The sequence below is a fragment of the Perca flavescens genome, chromosome 9 (assembly GCF_004354835.1).
Source record: "Perca flavescens isolate YP-PL-M2 chromosome 9, PFLA_1.0, whole genome shotgun sequence".
Taxonomy (NCBI): domain Eukaryota; kingdom Metazoa; phylum Chordata; class Actinopteri; order Perciformes; family Percidae; genus Perca; species Perca flavescens.
The window spans coordinates 4930688-4946517 of record NC_041339.1 but is presented as its reverse complement, the minus strand read 5'-3'; the positions used below and the strand labels follow the sequence as shown (position 1 = coordinate 4946517).

Below are 15830 nucleotides of genomic sequence, written 5' to 3'. Positions count from 1 at the left end.
CTTTCTGAACTTTCTCTGTATAAATACCGACTAACTAGTCTAAAATAAGACACCTATTTAGGCTTTCAGCTAAAATTGCAATCAGCAGTGTTTGATGGCACCACACTGAAATTATTCTGTTTTGAATGTGTTTAACAGTTTTGACAGCAGTGTGTTAATTTGAACAAAGTGCTGTAAATTTGTGCACGTTGTGGTTAAAGTCATGGGATACGTGTGTAGAGACAAAACTGTGTTCAAGCAATGAAAAATGAACTAGAGTTTGGTCCAATGAACTGCTGCTGTGGAGACTGTAAAGTTTTGCACATGTGACTCCAAATTGTTCAAAAAAACTGTAAAACTGCGTTCTTATGTTTTTCAGAAAGTTTGGAGGTAATTTCACCACATTCATTGGTGTTTGATCATAGTGTTTTTAGAGATGATGCAGACATCCAATGTGATGAAAAAAACCTGCCACATGATGGTGGAGAGAGGCAGGATTAGTCACACTATTCTTTGTTACGGTTATGTACCTTTAGTTTTTTTCCCAGTAATTCCATAAATTACTAGAGACAAAATACTGTCTCAAACTGAAAGGAAAGTTTGTAATTTCTGTATTGGTGTTTGATCATAGTGTTTTTACCCTCAGTGTGTTCTGAGTGACAGTGTGTGTTGTCTCAGTGAGGATTGTGCATAGTGTTTGGTTGCACTGAGCCTGTTTTTAGACGCGTGTTAAGAGTTGTGTTGCTTGGAATGAGTTTTGCAGGTGATGTGAACTGTTTAGCTCAGGTGACAGTTGGTAGTGCAGACTGTAGTTTGAGTTTTGCACATGGGACTCCAGTTGTGCCCACTGTCGTTTAGCAATCGAAAAAGAAAACTGTAAGAAAGCTTTATGTATGATCAAATTCAAGCCATTCTGAGCCGTGATGTCTGCACAAGGCAGGTTAATGAAAGAAGTTTCATCACAGAAGTTTACACCATGACTGTTTATTTGACATGTTTAGTAATACGTTCTATTTCTCGTAGACTGTTAAAGAATTTTTCTGGTACTGTCAAGCAATTATGGTTGCCTAAGCGCTGTGTGGTGTATCTCAGTCCTTGCCTCTAGGGCCGGGGTGGCGCCAAAGACGAGGCCATGAGCAAATGGGGTGGAGAGCTGGGTCCGATCCAAGGCAGTGGTGGAAGTGATGGAAGGCATGGAAGTGGTGCTTGGAACCGAATGGGGGCCTATGATGGCCATCGCCTGCATGATGGTGGTCACCGTGGCCATCGCCGGCATGATGGCGGTCACCGTGGCCATCGCCGGCATGGGGAGGAGGGCCACCATGGCCACCGCCTACACGGGGAGGATGGCCATCGCCACCATGGTGAGGAGGGCCACAGGGACGAAATTGATGGCCATCACCTCCGTGGGGAGGGGGGCCTCGGCCAACATGGGGAGGATTGCCACCGCCACCACGGGGAGGCAATATGCATCCAAGGGGAGGTCTGCCACCGCCTTCAATGGTAGGATGGCCATCGCCACCATGGTGGGGAGGGCCACAGGGACGGGATGGATGGCCATCGCCTCCAGTGGGAGGGGGGCCATCGCCACCAAGGGGAGGCAATATGCATCCAAGGAGAGGTCTGCCACGGCCTCCATGGGGATGATGGCCACCCACATGATGCCTGCATACGGGCTCTTGCTCACCAGGGCCAAGGGCAGTCGTGTTCTGTTCAGAACAGAGACAACAGAGTTAGTTGAAGCATTAGTTAGTTGCATATAACATAGAGCTGGGCAATATATTGATATTATATCGATATTGTGATATGAGACTAGATATCGTCTTAGATTTTGGATATCGTAATATCGTAATATGGCACAAATGTTGTCTTTTCCTGGTTTTAAAGGCTGCATTACAGTAAAGTGATTTTTCTGAACTCACCAGACTGTTGTAACTGTTCTATTATTTGCCTTTAACCACTTAGTCATGATATCCACATTACTGATGCTTATTTATCAAAAATCTCATTTTGTAAGTATTTTGTGAAAGCACCAATAGTCAACCATTGCGGTATCGATATCGAGGTATTTGGTCAAAAATATCGTGATATTTGATTTTCTCCATATTGCCCAGCCCTAATATAACAGCACATTTTGAAAATATGGGTACAGGACTAATGAACAATGTAAAGTATAGCAAGACATTCCAAAAGAAGAACTGGAGTTTAGGAAAGATAACTACATCAGTCTCAGCATGAAGTAGATTACGTGAACGCATATGATTAGGATGTGGACTCACCGATGGGGGATAGAATTCACACTCGACTGACTGGAGGCCGGTGGCATTCAAGTAAGTTGACTTGCAGAAAGCATGATGCTTTGAAGAGAGGAGAGAGAGAAACCGATGAACTCAAATTCACACTCAGTCATATTCTTACCTGTCCTTCAAAACAATGGACTACCTAGCTCTGATCCTGGACTCATACTACTGTACAGATCAGTCAGACTTTGTAACGATAAATAACATGATGAATGTTAAGTAAGAAAAAACATGATTGTCAATGTTTATTTGTGAAATTGTGAATAGTACTTTGACAAAAACAACTCAACTCAAGGTCCACATTCTAGCTTTCTACGTCATCAGCTGATGGAGAGTTCACATGACGAAAGTATAGGTGACATGATAATGTTTGGAGATGGTCACCTCTGTCTCTGTTCAGAGATGGTCTCTGGTATCAGACTGGCCGAGCAGCTTCGCCTCTACCAACATCTGTATGATTCTTCATTTACAGATCACAGAGAGTCAAACAGCCTTAAATAAGTGGTCCGAGAGCATTTTTGCTTTGTGTGGAAAAACCTGAGCTATTGTTTTGTCAAAGCTAACTCATCAAATCTCTCCATGAAAGTAAAGTTCAACTTACATATCATAGTCTCTTTTAAATTCAGTAAATAACCTGTCAAAATGTGTCTGTGAATTTTTCCGAAGCTTTTGTGTGTGTGTGTCTGTGTCTGTGTGTGTGTCTGTGTCTGTGTGTCTGTGTCAGAGATGTTCACAAGTCATTTTTTGGAAGTCCAAGTCGAGTCTCAAGTTTTTGAGCTCGAGTCCAAGTCAAGTCTCAAGTCTTTGCGGGGCAAGTTCAAGTCAAGTCTCAAGTCTTTTGCCACGAGTCCATTCAAGTCTCAAGTCTCTGGCCATCTGATCTGTCCCTAACACTGTATTGTTAAATCTTATGAATTCAAAGCATGTCCTGTAGCTACCATCCCAACACGGTCTCACGGCAGTTCATGAAATGGTCACGTTATTTTTAATCTATTGATACGTGTTCACGTGGAAGTTTTTGTCGTTTTTTTTCGTGGTGGTCAGCACGAAATGGTCTATACGGAGATTAACGGGGAAAGCAAATTCCACACCCCGGGGGAGGAACGCCTCACACGCCGGGACACGGCTGCGGGGGAGGCGCAACATTTTGGTATCTGCACCAGCGAATACATGTTTGTCTGTTTTACTGTTTTCAGTGTTCAAAGTGTGAGGGAAACATCTGTATTGAAAGTTAATACACCAACCATGGTGCAAACATGTGAGAACTTATACTTGTAACATCATATGGATACAACTATAAAGATACAATTTGCCTGTTCCCAGCATTAGCACACTTTGCGATGGTTAGCTTGTTACCTGTGACGATATATGCTAATGGTGCGTTTTTTTTGTCCACTAAAGTCGATTTACGAGTTGTTTTCCGGAGTTACGAACCGGAAGTTGCTAAAAGAACGCCACCTCGTATATACGACTTGTCAAGTCGTCTGAACTCAGAGGACCCCGAGTTCACTTTCAAAGATGGCTACGTCGTGCATCACACGTAGTAAACATTGTGGTTTTCTACAATTTTAAGCACTTTTGTCTTTGTTGTAACCAAATGAAGTGGTACACATGGTACTGTATACTGCTACCTATAGGCATGTCTCTACAGTCTTATTAGGAGTTAAATACCGCCTGATTAGTTACTTTGTAGCTTGTGCAGCTGAAATTGGCTAAAGACGCTCGGTTGCTATATGACAACAACGACTTTAAGCCGAGTCTTGAGCAGAAAGCAGAACAGTAGCCGAACGTTAATGTTAATCAAAACATATTTTTCATGTATCAAACTGTGAAATATATTTGTGTAATATGTCAATAACTGGGTGAATAGAATCCTAAATGTTACTACAGATTTTACAAAAATCCAGCTTTTCTCCAACTCGTAGTATTGTGTGACAAAAAACAACCCACGGTTACTCGTTTTCCGACATGGATGTGACGTCATACTCGAGCTACTAGTCGCGATTACAAGACAAAAAGAACGACCATAAATGTAACTTCTCTTTCACATTGGCAAGTGACTGACCTATCTGGGTGCGTTTTGAGATGCCTGATGAAGTTCGACGTTGTTGATCCGGTGTTGATCCATGTACAGCTACATGCACAACAGTGCATGTAGCTGTTGGCTTACTGCCACTGTTTACGAAGTTATTGAAAGCAAAACTAATGACAAAAGGCACAACTCCGGGAGGACTTATGTGAGTGCACGCACATAAGGCATAGCGCATGCATTACGTTGCACATTATGGTAAAGGGCAGGGGACATGCAGCTCGTCATACCCCAACCTATATGCGCCAATAAAAGAAAATATAAATACATGAATGAATTTAGATTTAAAAAGCAATCATTGCATGAAAACAGGTTGTTGACGAGTCTCGAAGCTCAAGTCCGAGACAAGTCTGAAGTCTTTTGGGTCGAGATGCAAGTCACGTCTGAAGTCAGCTGTTTGTGTGACTTAAGTGCGACTTGAGTCCGAGTCTCAGACTCGAGTCCCCATCTCTGGCGTGTGTGTGTGTGTGTGTGTGTGTGTGTGTGTGTGTGTGTGTGTGTGTGTGTGTGTGTGTGAGTTGTACTTACAGCTCTGTCAGGGCAGAGGGGTTTGCATGCCTCAGGATTGATTCTGCTTCCCATTGGACAATGAGTCTCCACAAGGGCAAACTCAGCATAGTAGTCCTTCCCAGACTGAGCCAGAATGAGAAAGAGAAGGTGAGATGCGAGATTACAGACATTACTGAGCAGCATTAATTCACAAACATATATACAAACTAGGGCTGGCAACGCACATCACAGCCCATGACTGTGATTAACTTGATTACATTTTTTTTTTCTTTCTTAATTGACAGCCCTAATACAAACATTTATTTGGTTATGTTTAGGCTGCTAGAACCCGTCTCTCTGTCATATAATGACACAAAACAGAAGAGTGTGTGTGTGTGTGTGTGTGTGTGTGTGTGTGTGTGTGTGAGAAAGAGATTCTCTCTACCCCAAGTCTGATCCGTCCCACTTCCTTCAGGATGTAGTGGTGCTTGTTGGTGGCGTTCAGGTTGAACTTGCTCACAGCTTCATTAACAGACTTGAGACCTTCAGTGCTGTTCAGTGGGACCAGCACGGGAACGTCCAGGTTGGTTTTTACTACACACACAAATACACACACACACACACACACACACACACACACACACACAGTTCTTGTTATGACAGAGCCTGCTAGTTTTAGTGATTATTATTTAAATCATGACATCCCTGTACAGAACATTGCTCTCACTGTACACCAGATGCATATATATATATATATATATGCAGCCAGGTATGGTTTAAGACACTGCAAACAAGCTTTCTTCCCTCAGGAGTAGGGCGGGCCGTAGAGGAAATACTAGTTTTGATAGACTCATGTTGTCAGCTCAACAAAAAGATCAGATTGATTCTAAAAGCCTCCATCTAACAAAACATCCAAGTATGTCATTGGCTGCTTTAACCACATTTTTGACCATGAAGATCTCTGTTAGACCGAGGTGGAAAGAAAAACCCCATCCAAGGTCCAGGGTTTCAAAGTTATTAAAGTCTGATAAATGACAGAGAAGCCCACCTTGTCGCGTGTCACACTCATACTTGGTGACGTTGGCGTCAGTATTCTTAACGCTCATCTTTACGGTGCAGTTAGCCGTCACCGCCTACAGAGAAACAGAGACAGACAACATTTCACTGTAGATACCTCACTTCTTCTCTATTACAGACAAGATGTCAGAATCAGTTTGTCCACCATCAGGCTGGAGATGAATGTGACACAGGGCATTGACTTGTATTGCATGAAGGTTTCCTGTGGTGGGATGAAATACGTGAGGAATCAGCAGGGACAACGGGGAGACTGGGGGATCCTGACACTAATCTAACGTTATGTCCGACCTTACATTCTCAGCAAGCATGTCAAATATCCCAATGTCAGTTTTAGGCTAACTATATTATGTCTGTAAGTTAAACTAAAACTCGTAACAGTGGACATATTGTAAGCTATAGTGTCTCCCCATTCTCCCTGCTGATTCCTCACGTCTGTATCCACTGTTGTCTTCATAAAAGCTCAGTTTGATGATGTCAGCAGCGTATAACAACTTAAGTAATGGGCTCTGACTGTATAAAAGAAATGGATTAAGGAAATATTTGTTTAGCATTTACCCGCTCACCCTCTCCACGGATCTGACACTCCTCAAAGTGTTTGGGGTTGACGACGTGGCACACTGTCTCCTGAAGGTTCAACTGCAGCTCAAGGTTACAGCCGTCGTTCTTCTGCAAACAACAGAGTAAGAGTGTAGTCACATTTATTGAGGCGTTATGATTAGCCTCTTAATTTCCCCACACCTCCCTGCTGCAAGCATCTGTCCTGTCGGGAAAAACATATGTTTTTTCTGCCAGATTTAAGACCAGATAATAAAACGAGGCATCTGGAAATGACTTTATTACATTTAAATGCTGACAATTGTTTACTGAAAAGAAACCTGTATTAGCAGTAGAGCCTGACTACATTGCTATGTCCGATTGCCTTTGTGTTTATTCAGATGTCATATGCTTTTCGTACACTGGGTGGCAATCACCTGTAACGGGACTGCATTTCTACAGGAAGGCTGCTGCGGCCAGGTGTGTTGCGTGCTAGAAGTTAGAATACCGTTTTTTTGACCGTGATCATGGCGTCTGCTAGAAGCTCAGGCTGGAAACCTGTACGTTTATCTATCCTGCTTCTGTTTTTTGCGGGGACCAATCACAAACTGGCTTATGGCTTATCCACCTGGCGTACTATTGGCGGGTTTAACACGATGACGATAGAGAAGCGACCAAGGCTTCTTGTTTACATTCAACATGGCGGCCACCGAAGCACAGCAACCCGTTGATGCCGCTGTCGCTGCTCGCTGATCGTTGGTCCGATTGGTTGAAGGACTATCCAATTGTGTACAGAGTCATTTGAACTATGCCCTCTTGTGCAGTATAAAATACAGAGCAGACTCCCCAGACTAATGTTCAATCTTAAAAGATTGAGCTTGGTCTGGTGATGGCCAGACTAGGTGTCTGCAGGTAGCGGTGACTAAAATAGGGATGGCGATATCCAGTCAATTTACAAAAGACCACCCCCCACAAAATATTGTATACATTTCCTCTACAACACCACGGAAGACGAGAGATTCATCTTGGAGGTGGACAACATAATACCACATCACAGATCTTCGCTATGAAGACAAGGCCAGAAAAGAGAAGGCATGGAGTTTAACTGTAGGAGTGCTTGGACTGGAAGATAGATACTAGCTTCATAAACACCTGATTGTTCTGTAAAGTTCTTGTAGAGACAATATAATCTGCATGTTGGGCATCAAGACGCTCCACTTCTGAGACGCTCCCGTGGTGGTATGGTGCGTGGCGGAGGACGGAACAAAACCGGAACGCAGCACAGACGCGCCTGGCGGGAAATCATGGTTACAGGTATTAACTAACGAAGCTGCTTTGTGGAAGGTGGCCACTAGATGTCGCTGAAGAACATGAGTGTGTTGAATCAAAGAGTCAACTCGGGACACGAGCATTATTCTCTCCTCTTAAACTGTTGATAAAATTACAAATTGGAAAAATCTGCATTTGTATGCATGGCAGGATAACTGCCTACACGCCCTGCTTAAAACACATCGGTGAGGGCAAAATATTTGTCTGTCATCACTGATGAACCTGGTTTTATCTCTGATTAACGGCACTTTTGCTACACGTTTGTTCGAATTCCTTAGAATTGACCTTTATTTCAAATTTGCTTAAAGAACTTTTGCTTTGTCTCAGCGGACAAACAGTACAAAACAAAATAAGACAAAAACAGAGATATGACTTGTTTTCTGGTTGTTGTTTTATGATTACCCATTTCAATTATATATTTGCTATATATTATACTATTTTTATTAAATATTATTCTACATTCATACTGTACTATATTTAATTTGACATTTTACATATCATTTACACACACAGATATTTCCCTGTGAGCTGTATTTTAAGAATATGAATGAAGTCTTCCAAAATGGAAATACTCAGTTGGACTAAAATAACAAAAGATTTGCCGGTGCAACACAGATGTCTTCTTACTTAATGGTTTTATTTCTTAAGGTGCATAACAGTGATTAACGTTTCGATGTAAGCTTACATCTTCATCAGAGTCCTTGGACCTAGGACCTGATTAAGATGTAACCTAAGAAAATAGTGCTCAGTCACTGCTCTTTTCTGGTTCCCATACCTTTTCCACTTTGTTGCCTTGGATCTCTTGGAGTTTGAACTTGTAGCCGTGGCGATGGTTCTCGTTGATGCGATGCATAGCCAGCCGTGCAGCCGCAGCTCCACTCTCCGCGGTGCATGTCACCAGCTGCAGAGCCGGAGCAGCGCTGACCAGCAGCACGGCCGAGGACAGCAGCACCACGATGTGAAAGCCCTTCATGGTGCAGAATAGAGAGGTAGAGGATGGGGACAGGTTTATGTAGACCTGAACAGGTTAACACACCAGTGAGGGGGGGGGGGTGCAAAATAAACAGGTTAACACACCAGTGAGGGGGGGTGCAAAACAAGAAGAGGGATAAAGGATAAATGTGATAAGAGACTGAAGAGGCGTAGCATGAGGACAGAACCGTAGAGCTGCCAGAGTAAAGAACAAACAGAGACTTTAACCAGAGCAGTGCATCTGATTTTCCACTGAAACACTCTTTTTTTATCCTGTCAAACATTTTCTGACGCTATAAAAACAGCAAGCTTAGTTAAAGGACATGTCAGCTTCATCCCAGCTTCATTTCATGAACATGGTCTACATAAGAGCACCATTACAATCACATGATGGGACAAGATTGTAAGATTTAAACAAATAGAAAAAATTAAAGATATTTAAATTTGAAAAAATGTGTAATATCTTTCTGAGCCATTTCTCTTGTGTTGCTCTTTCACATAACTAAGACTATAGAAATGTGAGGCTACGTCCCATTATTCCAAGGCCCATGCATGAGAGGGTTCCTGGTATATATTTTATATCTTGTAAGGGTCTCTATTACGTCCTTAACCATCCTGACTGCCTTCAAGTTGCAGCTTCATTATCAAATCTTATTAACCCTTGTGTCGTCTTTAACCCTTGAGAGAGATTATCTATTGATTGATGGAATAGCTGACAGTATAGCGCCTTGGCATCTTGAGCAAAGTCACACTTGGCTATTGGCTGCATCCCTTTGTTTTATTCAGAATAGATGCAAGTAACAGCTGCATGTTTTTTAATTTCACATTTTAATAGCAAAGTATATCATGTGTTGTTCACTCATGCATTTGTAAATGATGTACGACTGAAATTGTATGTATTAGGTAACCATAGTTCAGGTGTAGGTAGGTGTTCATTCAGTAATTGACACTATCATGGTATAGGATGCAGTGCTTTTGAGACATTTTTACTCTCAGTCCAATCAGAGGAGCTCTACCTGACTTTGTCAGGAATCATCTGGGAGGAGGGAAAACAGCATGACAGCAGTTACAGTTTAATGGTTAAGAAAATTGGCCATTTTGTTTAAAGATGAGAGGAAAATAAGCTTGGACACATCTACACATGATTGTGTTGAGTATTTCAGCCCTCTCACTCTCAAAAGAATTGACTGTTTACTGTCCACAAAATACATAATTATATAAATGCCTTGTCAGAAAGGGGTACTCTGGTTCATAACTATTGTAAACGGACTGCATAGCGCTTTTCTAGTCTTAACAACTACTCAGAGACGTACAGGCACCATTCACACACCGGAGGCCGAGGCTGCCATACACGGTGACACCTGCTCGTCAGATAAACATCACTCACATTCACACAGCGATGGAGCAACACAGGAGCCTGAGATATGGGTCCAGGTCTATAGGACTGCCTAGTTGATTCTAATCAAGTAGATGGCATGTAGCCAGTGTGTTCACACTACACAAAAACTACACAAACACACTAACCCACACAGTGGGGGCACATGCACATATACTTTAGTAATCTTAGCAGTTATTTGTTTTTTGAAATGTCCATGTAAGCAGAAAACCCTGGTTAGTTGTTCTGGGTAAGGGGTTACAGATTAGGCACATGTCAACAGAGAGCAGACAGCAGCAGCAGCAGCACACTGCCAGCCAGCATGTCTGCAGCAATAAAGACACTGTGTTTGTGTTGAACCTGAAGGAATACAACAATTTATATTCTATTTCTATTGAGACAGGCAGGAACTCTGAGCAGACTTTTAAAACATTGTGTGTAGAGTGCTGGAGGGTTGAATGCAGCTGTTAGTGACCCTGAAAGGTTTTCTGGGACATGGAGCCATGGCATCCTTTGAGGACTTTGATGTTGATTTTTGCGGCTGCCTTATCAAGGTCCATTTGGTTAAACATTTGATTTTGCGTGCAGGCCTTTGGCCAAAACTAATATGAACCTGGATCTTTACACAAAAAAAAATATAATTAGGAAAGTTAGCAGTAGGGCAAGGATCAGCACGTCAAAACAAAAAGCCTTCACACCAAAATGACAAAACAGTTACTTGTTAGTGTCTTTCAAAATGACCCATATGTTCTACCATCTGCTACGTTTATGGTTAAGGTTTGGTTTGGTTAAGGCAACTAAACTACAATGTTAAGTACAAACAGAGACCTACACTGCCATGAAGAACAGATGTTTGAAAATGTCTAATCACATGGAAAAGATCCAGGGTCAATCCCAGTACCCACACTACATACACATGGTGGAACATGTCATCAAGGAATTGTCATGTTTGATTAAGTGTGAATATAATATTGCTCAGATGGCATTATTTATAACGTACATACAAACCACATACAAACAACTTATAATGAACCATTTAATGACAAATATGACAATAATGCTTAGTAGCAGTACAAGGTTTAATCACACACACTTCAGGTACATGGTAACATATGTTAGTTCACCCAAGTTCACGTGATGACAGCGACAGCTCCTCTACTTTAAACATAGTAAATGTAGTGGTGTGTGTGTGTGTGTGTGTGTGTGTGTGCGTGTGTGTGTGCACGCGTGCATGCGTGGGTGTGAGTGCAGGTCTACAGGTGCTCAGCCTTGGACTCTGTTGGCTCTTGAACGTTCCTCTCCACCCGGACCATTTTTGTTATTATTTCAACCAGTCACAGGCTTTACACAGACTTACGTTAAGCTGCTACGCTTCCACATCAGTAGATGGTGCTGATGTGGATCCATTAGGCCGGAGATCTTCGACAGGGGGTCCGGGACGCCTAGGGTTACTGCAGGGGGGGACCTCCAAATTATTGTTAATTCTTTTGAAAGATTTTTCAAACATTAAAATGTGAATCCAACGTATTATTAGTAAATATGAAAAACCCACTGATGCTAGGCTTACTGGCCTATAGGTGTGGTAGTAACTAACACATGTATCCACAGATACAGTTCATCCTAAGGATTCACTGGGCCACATTTAACAATAAAAGATGATTTATAAAATCATGCCAACAATTATTACCGACTAATAAGGGGTCCTTGGCTTAAAAAGACCCCAGCATTAGGGAGATCGTAGCCATCAGGTCTGTTCATGCGCAGCTCAGAAATAAACAAGCTTTGCCATGAGCAAGACGCTAACTTTGGTTTTTTCTCTATCGATTTACGATTTACAGAGTCCCAGTTTCCTGTCTTATATCTGGCTACGCAGTTTGTTAGCCTGTGTTACCATTGCTGTCGGTCCAGATTTCCCCTAGGTCTACTGACGGCATCATCACCTGCAGCCTATAAAGCACAGAATGGCCAAATGGACCAAATTACATGCCAGATTTATGAGTTCCCTATGAAGCTTCCAGACCCCTCAGGTCTTCTGGGACAGGTGGTCTGTTGTGTGTTCCCAGAACTAGGACCAAACAAAGTGAAGCAGCGTTTAGTTCTTCTGCAACCTCACCTGTGGCACTAGTGACGGTTCTCTCTGACCAGTCAGTTGTCTGCAGTGAACTCCACCTTCTAGTATCGGCTCAGCCCACTTGGAACCTTGGCCGAGGTGATACCAAAAAAAAAGGACCACAACTTTTGCTATTTGAAAAGTGAGCTGTACCATGCAGTGGAAGCGGGGCAAAAGTGTGAAGTGGAGCCTGACGTCGTATCATTCCTTTAGTCTGATAGGTGCTAATTTATCATTATGTAACTTAAGACTGCAACATCCAATCCTGTGCATTTGAAAAATGCCCACATGTCTGACAGTAACAGGGACTTCTACCAGGGGCCTGTATAACGGTGCAAGATTAGTGTTATAGTCAGCTCATCTTTGATCTTAACTCACGTTTTCCGATATCATGACGTTGGCTCACTTTAAACTGGGGTAGATCACCATGGTAACCAGGTAATGTTACCCTATGCTTAGGGGCATCGGACTGGGGGTAAAAGGGGGACTGATCATACAGTGCCCTTATGTGTTAAAAGTGAATAGCTGTGAATGTGTGGAGGGGCCTATGTAAAGGGTCCAGAATGTTGTGCTACACCACTGCCTATGCTGCACGGCTCCAGAACATGTTGAGATCATAGAATCATGCACCAAAAGAATATGCAGTGGTTTTGATTCTTTGCCAAGAGGTGTAGAAATATAGTACAGGGGGTGGCTCTTCCCCCAGGGAGAGATTGTTGGGGGTTCCCTGTACGGGGAAGTGAACTGGCATATAATATGGTTGGCTGCTGATAAATATTGTTTTAATAACAAGGTAAAGAAGGTGTCTTTAGGATTTTGCACTTGATACACTCAGTAAAACATGTGCTGGAGGAGTTTAGACTGGATTTATTTATTTTTTGGGCTTTTCTGCCTTATTTGACAGGACAGCAAGGTGAGAAAGGGTGAGAGAGAGAGAGAGAGAGAGAGAGAGAGAGAGATGCAGGAAATCGTTAGAGGTCGGATTCAAATCCTGGACCTCTGCGTCGAGGCATGAACCTCCAAGTATATGTGCGCCTGCTCTACCCACTGATCCAACCCGGCCACGGGTTTAGACTGGATATTGATATCCTTGTGATTTATGGGGAATGTATTCACACAAAAATATCCTGGCTGGCGGCTGGGTTGGCTCGGTGGGTAGAGCAGGCGCACATATATTGAGAGGCTTATGCCTCGATGCAGGGGTCCAGGGTTTGAGTCTGACCTGTGGCGGTTTCCTGCATGTCTTCCATGTCTTTCTCTCTCCCCTTTCTCACCTAGCTGTCCTATCAAATAAGGCAGAAAAGCCCAAAAAATAAATAAATCCAGTCTAAACTCCTCCAGCACGTTTTACTGAGTGTATCAGGTGCAAAATCCTAAAGACACCTTCTTTACCTTGTTATTAAAACAATATTTATCAGCAGCCAAAGGTGGAAAAGCCCAAAGCCCATATATTATTTAAGGAGGATCCATTTGAAGGAAAAAAGACATCCTTCTTAGACAATGAGATGGACAAAGATTTTATTTTCTGTGTACAATTGGTTAAAAATGGGAAAATGTCACTTACACAAAAAGAAATGGACTAACTCCAATCTGAACTTTGGACACTTTTGTCATGGGCTGTCTGAAATGGGATAAAAATACAAAGGAAAATAAATATATTTTAGTTAAATATGGTATATGCACATAGTTTAATTACTTAGTTTAATTAAAACAATGTGTGCATTTATATATCTATAAATTACTTGACAACCATATCCCTGGTACAATCTGAGAAAATAAAAAGTTGAGTCGTCATTCAGGATCCTGACAGGGACAGAAGCTAACCTGGTAGTTAAGGGAAGGGCGACATTTAGAATATAAATATTGAATATTTGTATGCTCAATGTTTGTGATTCTGAATGAAACATATGCCCGATGTAGCCTTTTTGTTTAGATATAAACATCCATGCACTTGATTTGTTATTGCGGTTCAGTTGGCTATACCTTATTAGGCATTCATTTTTCTTCTATTCTTCAAGCCTTAATTTCAGTCTGGTTTGAAGTGAATTGAGTTTAATCATCTTGACGCACAAGAAATCAGATCATGTTGCTGAGTATTTAATAAGTCCTATGGCGGCACTGAGAGCACTGCAAATAAAAAAAAAACATGTTCTCCTGTTCGACTACACTTGCACAGCATTTAAAAAAAACTCTCCAAATACAGAAAACACAACCATAACAGAAACACACTGCAAGTAGCACACATGTGATGCACATGGCTGGGATCGGTCAGTGGTATTGGAAAATTAGCTGAAATGTAGTTACATTGTTTGGTTTGTTGTAACATTGTGATCGCATAATTCAGATATTACGAAAGGTTTTAGGGCCCTATTTTAACGATCTAAGCGCACGCCGTGAAGATCTTGGCGCAGGCGCGTTTAGGGTGTGTACGAATCCACTTTTGCTAGTTTAACGGTGGAAAAAAAGGGTCAGTCCGCCAGGTTCAAAAATATGTTGTACTTAGTGTCTTAATTAATCATAGGTGTTTTTTGGGCGTTGCATGCAATAAACCTGTATATATGGGGGTGGTGCAGTGCATATGACACATGCCTGTATATATGGTGATGGCGCAGTGGATATGACACATGCCTTTGGTGTGGGAGACCTGGGTTCAATTTTCACTGTGATACATCAACCAATGTGTCCCTGAGCAAGACACTTAACCCATAGTTGCTCCAGAGGCGTGCAGCCTCTGACACATATAGCAATTGTAAGTCGCTTTGTATAAAAGTGTCAACTAAAATGACATGTAATACCTGTGGTGTGGGAGATTCCCACTGCAATACATCAGCAAATGTGTCCCGGAGCAAGACACTTAAAGGAGAATTCTGGGTGATTTCAACACGTAGCTCTGTTGTTTTTTTTGGTAAATTTGGCGTGCTGTCAGTAGCGAGAAAAACGAAGAAAATCGGTGTTGCCTTCGCCGTGTTATCCTCCTGCTAGCGTTAGCACCCAGGAGGCTAAAACCGGGCAAGTTTTAAACGTGCTTTTAGCCTCTTAACATGTTCGAAATGTCATTCCATGTGAAGTGATTCCTTCCGAGTGAACACAGTGAATCTGACTGCAGTAGATGGGAAAGAAATGCATAAAAGTTGTGCTAATTCAGCTTTGTTTAGTTCTGGTGTTGAGACGGCAAGACAAGTGTGCTTAGGGACCGTCTACAAAGTACAACACTGAAAAGAGATACAAAAATATTTACAAAAATAGGCATATGCTTATTTTTTAAAGGTAAGTACTGTATTACAACTAGCATGAGAGTGCAAGTTATAATTGAGGTAAGTTTGGAGACACTACCTTATTTAATTATTAAATTAATAAATAATTTTGTATCTCTTTTTGGTGTTGTAGTTTGTCATGTAAATATGAATGAGGATGAATCAAATTGTTATTGTTGTTCTTATTATTATTTAGGGGGGCTTAGGAATATTTTGGGGTAGTTTCAGCCCCCCTAAAATAGGCCTAACGACGTCCCTGATTGGCAGGCAAATAATAATGGTGCGTTCTTTTTGTCTCGTAATCTCGACTAGTAACTCGCGT

General features: G+C 42.0%; 1 protein-coding gene across 1 annotated transcript; it reads right to left on the bottom strand.

Annotated features, from left to right (window-relative positions):
- Positions 1-834: 834 nt before the first annotated feature.
- ahsg1 (alpha-2-HS-glycoprotein 1) lies at positions 835-8770 on the bottom strand. Its single transcript, XM_028587611.1, has 7 exons — positions 8573-8770; positions 6490-6600; positions 5906-5990; positions 5303-5451; positions 4897-5001; positions 2259-2336; positions 835-1688 (listed from the first exon to the last, which is right to left on the bottom strand). The coding sequence occupies exons 1-7, from the start codon at positions 8768-8770 to the stop codon at positions 1068-1070; spliced, it is 1347 nt and encodes a 448-aa protein (XP_028443412.1). The 3' UTR covers positions 835-1067.
- Between the last annotated feature and the right edge of the window lie 7060 nt (positions 8771-15830).

What these genes read in the sequence shown, in the direction of transcription:
- ahsg1 (XM_028587611.1), bottom strand. Translation starts at nt 8,770, where the DNA reads ATGAAGGGCTTTCACATCGTGGTGCTGCTGTCCTCGGCCGTGCTGCTG. An exon ending in TCCGTGGAGAGGGTGAGCGG is followed by an intron (nt 5,991 to 6,489) that starts GTAAATGCTAAA and finishes GTTTCTCTGTAG; the next exon opens with GCGGTGACGGCTAACTGCAC. An exon ending in TGGGACGGATCAGACTTGGG is followed by an intron (nt 5,002 to 5,302) that starts GTAGAGAGAATC and finishes ATTCTGGCTCAG; the next exon opens with TCTGGGAAGGACTACTATGC.